This window comes from Brassica rapa, chromosome A05 (assembly GCF_000309985.2).
Source record: "Brassica rapa cultivar Chiifu-401-42 chromosome A05, CAAS_Brap_v3.01, whole genome shotgun sequence".
Classification (NCBI taxonomy): Eukaryota; Viridiplantae; Streptophyta; class Magnoliopsida; order Brassicales; family Brassicaceae; genus Brassica; species Brassica rapa.
Genome location: NC_024799.2, coordinates 12902791 through 12910831, shown reverse-complemented (window position 1 = coordinate 12910831; position 8041 = coordinate 12902791). Strand labels below are relative to the sequence as shown.

At 46.8% G+C, this 8041-nt stretch overlaps 1 protein-coding gene and 1 pseudogene across 1 annotated transcript; both read left to right on the top strand.

Moving 5' to 3' along the window:
• Window positions 1–2159, top strand: part of LOC117134352 — a 3051-nt pseudogene extending 892 nt beyond the window's left edge.
• Window positions 2160–5029: 2870 nt separating this feature from the next.
• LOC117134351 (meiosis-specific protein ASY2-like) lies at window positions 5030–7557 on the top strand. Its single transcript, XM_033292626.1, has 7 exons — window positions 5030–5243; window positions 5318–5452; window positions 5535–5887; window positions 5947–6432; window positions 6520–6962; window positions 6993–7269; window positions 7324–7557. Exons 1-7 carry the CDS (start codon window positions 5030–5032, stop codon window positions 7555–7557), a joined length of 2142 nt encoding a protein of 713 aa, XP_033148517.1.
• Window positions 7558–8041: the final 484 nt, after the last annotated feature.

The following is an 8041-nucleotide window of genomic DNA, read 5'->3' as shown; positions in this document are numbered from 1 at the left end:
CGTGACGATGAACCCAATCGCCGCGAAACGTCGTCGTTTGTCTTCCCCGTGTACCACAAACTGGGTGCCCGCGCGATTCCAGACCGGAAGTTAGCGGAAGTTGTGGATGTACTAAAAACTGGAAATCCTTGTGAAAGTCAACGATGCTTCTTTTGACTCCCCACTACGATTCTTCCCGTTGCTGGAGATGTCTATCCTAATGGGTAATAGAGCATTCATTGTATTGTATTGAAATGTAAAATGTTGTTTTGTTACTTACAGCCCAAGTAACTGAAAGCTTTTTTTTTTTTTTTTTTTTTTAATTTTATTGCAGGTTTTACTTCACACGGATTCTTGTTGGAAAACACTACTTCTATCTTGACATCGATACTGGAAGTGACTTGACTTGGGTCCAGTGTGACGCTCCTTGTAGGAGCTGCGCTAAGGTAAAGATCCTGTTTTCTTTTTTTTTAAAGATTTTTAGGAGAATAGTATGTGTGAAAGTGCTGATGAACATTCTTGATTTGGTGGTGGGTATTTAGGGAGCAAATCAACTATATACACCAAGAAAAGGTATGTTAGTGAGATCCGCGGAGTCCTTATGTGTAGAAGTTCAAAAGAATCAAATGACACAACATTGTGAGGATTGTGAGCAATGTGACTACGAGATTGACTATGCTGATCTTAGCTCTTCCCTTGGAGTTCTCACCAAAGATGAGTTTCATATCAATCTCCACAACGGCTCTGTTGCCGACTGGATATTGTTTTCGGGTAACCATTATTACTCCCTTTTTTTCAAAAACTATTTGTGACTTTCTTACGGAAATATCATTTTTGTGACTGGAACTTTAAGGTGTGGATATGATCAGCAAGGGCTGCTGTTAAACACTCTGGTTTAAACAGACGGGATCCTCGGTCTAAGCAGAGCTCAAATTAGCTTGCCTTCTCAACTTGCAACCCGAGGTATCATCAGCAATGTGATTGGCCACTGCCTTCCCTCTGATCTAAACGGTGAAGGGTATATCATCATGGGAAGTGATTTGGTTCCCTCGCACGGAATCTCATGGGTTCCTATGCTTCACCATTCTCACTTGTAAGTATAATTCCCAAAAGTTTTCAATCATTCACATAGTCAAACAATCAATATTTGCATTTCTGGGATCTTTCAGGGAAGTTTATCAGATGCAAGTTTCGAAAGTTAGCTACGGGAATAGTATGCTTAGCTCAGACGGTAGAGTAGGCAAAGTCTTATTTGACACAGGAAGCTCTTATACATACTTCCCTAACAAGGCTTACTCTCACCTGGTCAAATCAGTAAGCTATCACATTATGAATACCAATAAATACTTTTTAGATTAAAACTCTTCTTCTGGTCAATGATTTTGTTATTGTGTTCGTTGGTGAAAAGCTTAAAGAAGTTTCTGGGTTGGGACTAACACTTGACGAATCAGACAAAACACTGCCTATCTGTTGGCGAGCTGACTTCGTGATCAGGTAGTTTTCAGAACTTATTTTAACAAAAAAGTATCCAATTTCATATCTTTAAAGGTTAACTGTTGGTGTTTTGATATGCAGTTCCTTGTCGGATGTTAAACGGGTTCTTTAGACCAATAACTCTGCAAATAGGGAGCAAATGGTGGATCATATCAAAAAACTTGTGCTTCAGCCAGAGGATTACTTGATCATAAGCGTAAGCGTTTTAGTTAATGCTCACGATTATGATTTGGCTTTGTTTATTTGAGTTTCGTACACACTTTTGATGCAGAACAAAGGAAACGTATGTCTTGGGATATTAGATGGAAGCAGTTTCATGATGGATCCACCATTATTCTTGGAGGTAAAATCAAAAGACATAATTATATTAATCAGAATCTCGTAATAATCGAACATTGAAATATCTTTGTTTTTGTTTTCTGTAGACGTGTCGATGCGTGGACACCTGATCGTGTACGACAATGTAAAGCGGAGAATCGGATGGATGAGATCAGACTGCGTTCGGCCTCGTGATTCTGATTTCAATGTACCTTTCTTTCAAGGTTGAGGAACATCCATAATTCTTATTACATCCCGACACCATGCGAGTGTTTGATATATAGTGTATGTAGTAGGTGTAATGTAACATAGGAAAGAAAAGATTACTCATGTTTTGATCTGTATCTAATTCAATTATGTACTATGGCCTTTGGCTAAATTGATTTACAGTTTTTACTTTTTATAACGACCCTGCGAACTTAAATTAAGTCACCACTATAACGACCCTGCGAACTTAAATTAAGTCACCACTATTGTAAGTTTTCTTCATGAGTGTCTTGCACTGTTAAGACTGATACTATTACTCAACCTCAACGTCTTCTCCAGTGGCTCTAGTCTCGTATTACTGATCAAAGATACAACTACAACCAGAGTAGTCTCAAGAAGATATCGGATTATCCGATCAACTTCTCAATACGATCCCCATGAGAGAATCGCCTCAAGATCTCCACTAATCCAGTTCTAAATGCATAAACCATGAAAGAGAACGATAGATAATATTTAAGCTTCAGCTTCTTTAACAGCAAACCCTTCATTCCAATCAGAGTCTTTGCCTCTCTCAAACTCTACATCATTATCTCACTTCCTCCTTCGACCAGAAAGCGTACCCCAAATTGAGCTATAAAAATGAGACCAAATGCTGAAGGTTTTGCTGTCACGGCCAAAACCACGCAAAAGTCCTCAAGCCACGCATCACTGGAAATGGATTTTGCTGCAGAACAAGATTGACATCATGTCTATAAATGCCAACAGCTTTTGCTATGACTTAGACTTCCATTTGTGCTTAACAGAGTATTTCACAACGACACCTATACGTTTCTGCATTACTCGGAAGTCCTGCTTTTGCAGTGACTTACCTCGTGTTGCATAACACTTTGTTACTGTTCAAGTTTATGATGTCTGTACTTGACGTGCTGGGATTTGATTTTTCTTTGCTTCCTCCACTGGTAGTGAATTTGTTGTAAACTGCATAGCAACCACGGCGGTAGTGTTGTGAATCTTGTGTGAGCCACTTCAATATCTGCTTCTCCAAAAAAACTCACCACAAATCTTAGCTTAAACTTGTTCTCAACATACAATGCGCCAAAATCCAAAATTCAAATTCTTTGTTGGGCTGAGAACTGATACCAGACTCTAGCTTCTTCTTCCATGAAGTTCTGCACAAGGTTCATTGATTGGTCGGAAAACGGTGATAAAGAAGATGTGGGTTTAACAAAGACGTTTTATTATGGTCGGAAGAGACAATCAGTCGGTTACAAGAGAGGTAAGAAAGTGCGACAGAGAAGAGGCCGGTAATTCGGAGAGCTACCGGAAAAGTACAAATAACGGCAAGATGAAGCAAAGGTGAAAACCCTAATCTAGCCGCCAAGTGTTAGTCAGATGATTTCGGATCCCTTTCTCGTTCCTCTTCCTTCTCCTTATATAGTCCTCTGATGTGTCGTTCTTGACCTAGCTTATGTCGTCTTCGCGGGCTTTCCTTATTGGGCCGAAAGGCCCGCATTCATTCGAGCGGTCGCCGAGCCGGATACCTCTTAGTCGACAACGACCGACTCAAGGTACTTTAGAGGCGAGCCGAGAGACTGACCTATTAAGCCGACTATCCGAGCCGTCGCTTCCCTTGGTCCGGGCCAGGCCTTCTATTCCTTGGGCCTTGTGGGATGGTTAGATCCATCTCCTACAGTAAGTCCCCCCGGTCCATCAGTGAGCGAGGAGTCGCCTAGCTTATGATGGATTCTAGAACTTGAAGGTTCAAAGGAATAGAAGTCCTGTCGGGAGGTTAAAGCGATGGGTCGCGGAAAAAGCTGTGGTGACGCCTTCTCTCGGAACTGTTGAATCGCAGGCTCCCAGATTTTAGTCGGCGTGTCTTGGTTAATTGCCGGTTTAACCAATTTTAGGATAACCGTCGATTAATTAAGACGAGAAGCCGGAAAGTCGCGGGAACCGTCGGGATCTTAGGGAGAGTTTCGAGGCCCATTTAGGCCCGTTTAGACTTAATGATGACGCTTCGATTTTCCCCCATCTCTTCTTTTCACGACACGTCGAGAAGCGGAATCGTCGCGAGGGTCCGCTGGGTTTTTAGGGGAGATTTCGAGGCCCATTTAGGCCCGAATAGGCCTAATGATGACACCTCGAATTTTCCCCTTCTCTTTTCCTTATAAATACGCGGTCCTTCTCTCATTTTTTCAAGTTTTTCTCCGCGATCAAAGGTACTTTCTCTCTCTTTCCTTTATCTCTCTAAGTGTTGTTAGATTCATTCGAAGCGTTCTTCACCGTTACGCTCCGCGATGTCGTCGGGTCAGAGGTTATCGAGGCAGCAGAAAGGGAAGGCAGTCGCAGCGGCGTCGAATACGGCAAGAAATCCTGACGGGGATCGTGTCGGAGATCCAGAAGCGATTCACCGTGGGGCGATGATGGATACAGCGAACCTATCCCGTTCTCAGAGGCTCCTGGTCGCGGATGCCGCGAGACTCGCGAGGGAAGGGAGTGAGAACGTCGTTGCGAGAGATGCGACGGAATGTGCGAGAGACGGGCAGAGCGGGGCGATGCCTGTTGAGTCGATCACCTTGAGGGCTCGACCTGTGGAGGGCGGTTCCTCGGAAAGTGTCGATTCTGAAGCCGAACTATTCCCGACTATTTTCTACCCTGACGGGATTTTCGAAGAGCTTCCTCAACTTCATACCGACTTATTACGTTCCGCCTTCTTAGCCGGTCAGGACTGGGAAGGCGTAGAGAAGACAAAGTTGACTTCGAGAAGCGTGAAGAGGGTTCTTCGGGCAGCTGGCGCAGTGGGCGTGACCTTCCTAGTGCCTACGGAGACGCAGAGGCCTTGGTCTCCTCCGATTGGGTACCAGACAGTGTATGAATCCTACTTTCAGGGAGACACTCGCTGCTGGTTCCCCATCCCGCGACTGATTACTGCATACGCCAGGCGCCGAGATCTCGCGATTAGTCAACTGCTGAATGGCTCGCTGCGACTAGCGGTTACTTGTCGGTTTTGGCGGAGCAGATCGATATGCCGATGAGCGTCAGATCGTTCGAGGAGATGACTTCAATAACCGATATGAAGGATGGCACCTACTCGGTGAAGATGCGACTGAAATGCAATGTATGCGCCGGTCATCCGAATAAGACGCAGAACTGGCAACGTTCCTACTTCTTCCTCAAGTCCGACAGTTCGGCCTTCGAGAAACCTCCCCGAAATGATTATCGAGTTCTTTGGAACCGTTCTTGCGGTAGAATATTCTGTCGCGATCCGTAAGCAACTTTGTCGATTCTAATCATGTATATCTTTTTGCTTTGTGTGCAGTCGGCCATCCTACTTCTCCCGTTTATCCCGAAGATTTCTTGAGGAGCGTTCGTGCCGTCGCTCTGCTTCGAGTCTATCGCTGGTCCGAGATCACCGTCAAGAAGATCCACGAGCTCAAAGATCGAATCGCTCGAAGTATGTTTTCTCGCACCTTTAGATTAAGTCATTTTAGTCGTAAGATCTTTTGTCGCGTCTTGACTCTTCTGCATATTTACAGGAGAGTGGAGATCCGACCTTCCGACCGTTCTTCCTATTCGCGCTAAGCGACTAGACATCTTCCCGAGAGACATTCAGAAACAAATTTCCGAGGCGAAGAAGATGGGCACTCTTCCTGATCTGAGCGCAATGATAGCGGCCCAGCTGGGGCTGGTCAGCGGGGAAGGTCCTTCGACGGCGGTTCCTCGTGCTGGCGAGGTTCCCCCTTACGAAGCCAGAGGCGCGGGGAAGGGCAGAAAAAGAAAGAGAGGTGACGGCTCGGGAGCTGAGAGGAGTACCGAGGAGGCGAGTGATGTCCCTCCTTCTGGTGAACCTCAGAAGAAGAAAAAGAAGAAGAGGACAAAGAAGAAGTCCGTTAGCGAGGAGTCGGGAATCTCGAGGGACCGACCGAAACTGAGGGGGGAGACGTCGAGGAAGAAGGACTTCATCCCGAGGAGGAGGCTCTCGCAGCTGGGGCCCTTGGAGAAGAAGACGACGAGGAGGAGGCCGTCGACGGGCAGGAGCCCGAGGCTTCTCTCGGAGATGCGGGCTCAGATAACCTTGAAGAGGAATCTGAGGGGTCGCCGCTTCTGATAAGAAGGCGTGACGACGAGGCAGATGGCGAGGAGCAATTTCCTGCTCCGATATCCCCTTATGTAGAGGTTCCGGCCCGTCCCAGTATCGGGGCCGTCCAGACTGGTACCTCTTCTCGTGGTGATGCCATCTTGAGGAGGGTGCCCGGAGTTAGCTTTCCTGACAAAGTCGACTTCCACTACGAGGGGCCGGCTCCATTGGCGTACGTTCCAGAGAAGTGCGGGGAGCTCCTTCGTCAGTTTAGGGGAAGGGCGAAACCTTTGCCCGCCGTGAAGGACCTTATCTTCGGGGGAGAGTACGAGGAAGCCGCGAGGGCCAAATTGCTGGTAAATAATTCAACTTCTTCTTATCTTTTTCTTGCTCCATTACCCTAGTGCTAATTCCTCGCGGTTTTCGTTGCCTCGCGTCTTTAGGGGGACAGCGCGATGAATGTCTTGATTGACAAGTACAACACTGCGCTGAAGGGAGCTTTGGGTGAACTAGAGCTGGCTAAGAAGGAGTTTGCTGAGAAGGAGGAGGTCCTTGCTCGCCAGCTAAGCGAGAAAAGGAGCAATCTCGAGAAGCTCAATGGTATGATGAGTCGCACCATAACTCGGAGAGACGAGCTGAAGGCTGAATTGGAGGCGTCCCGAGGTGTCGTCCGTGAGCTTGAACAGAAGAATGCTGATCTCGAGAGCGAGAAGGTCTCACTTACTGCGGCTCATGAAAGGGAGATGAAACGCCTTAGAGACTCCAGGATCCTAGAAGTCACTAAGGAAAGGGTAAGAGTCGAGACCGAGATGGCCGCGAAGGCTAACCGTCGTTTCGCGAGGATTCGTTCCCGAGAAGAGCGACGAGGCCTCTATGATGAAGCTCGGTAACTCCATAGCCAAGCTTTTGGAACCAGGAAATGTCTCGAAGCCTTGAGGAGGGCTGGGAGCGACATCTCGCAAGCTACCATTGAGATTTTCGCGGAGCAAGAGAGGAAATACGAGCAAGAGGCCGAGAAGCTCAAAGTGGGCGAGATTCCCGCGGGAGATCTCGCACTCTCTCCTCTCGTGCTGGACTCTCAGTTCGTGGATGCTCGAATCTTGGCGAGTCTCGACCCGTATGGGTCCAACGCTGGCTTGATCGATCCCGAGACCGCGCTGACTCTTCACACTCCGCTCACTCATTCGACGGAAGTGCATCATGCAGTCCCGACGCCCCTCGTTGAGGGTCCTTTGACTGCATTCTAGGGAGAGACGCCTAACCGAGGGAACCTTGCTGCTGAAGATAACGCCCCCCTGCTCGTACTTTCGGACACTTCGGCTGAAGGGTCCCGTCGAGGCAATGAAGAAGAGAATGTGGGGGTGTTTGAAGAGATCCCGAGATCAGATGAAATGCACGTCTCTCCGGCTGCTCGTGAGTCGAGTGTTAGGGCTTCGGAGCTTTCTGCCCTCAACGATCGTGAGAGCGACCGAGAGGATTAGGGTCTCTTGTATGTTGTTCTCTTTTGAGTCCCGGGGGACTTTTGTTGTTGTTTTTTCTTTTCTAGGATTCTGCCTTCTGGGCTTTCGTTCTTGTGCTCGTTATTTCGAACTGTTTGAATCACATAAGCCGTTTATTTAACTTAGACTTGTCTTATCAAATGCATGATTTCTCGAGATTCGAAGTAACTCTATTTGTTCGGTGTAAATGCTGTTCGAGACGTCGAATCATTATAGCTTTAAGCTCGTTACGACTTTGTCTCGGTCGATCTCTTTGAGTCGTGACCGTTTGCCACTTTGAATTTTAGTCGTCAATTGAGAGTTTTCGACTTTGACGGTTCCAAGTCGATCCTAATGTAATTTTCAAGCGTTTGGTTGGCCAGACCTTACTTAGTTAATTATAGGATGAGTTGGAGTCATTGTCTCGGCCATGTTGGTTTAGGTCGCAACGCGGTCGATTCCCGTGAATATGTGTCTGATCAGGACG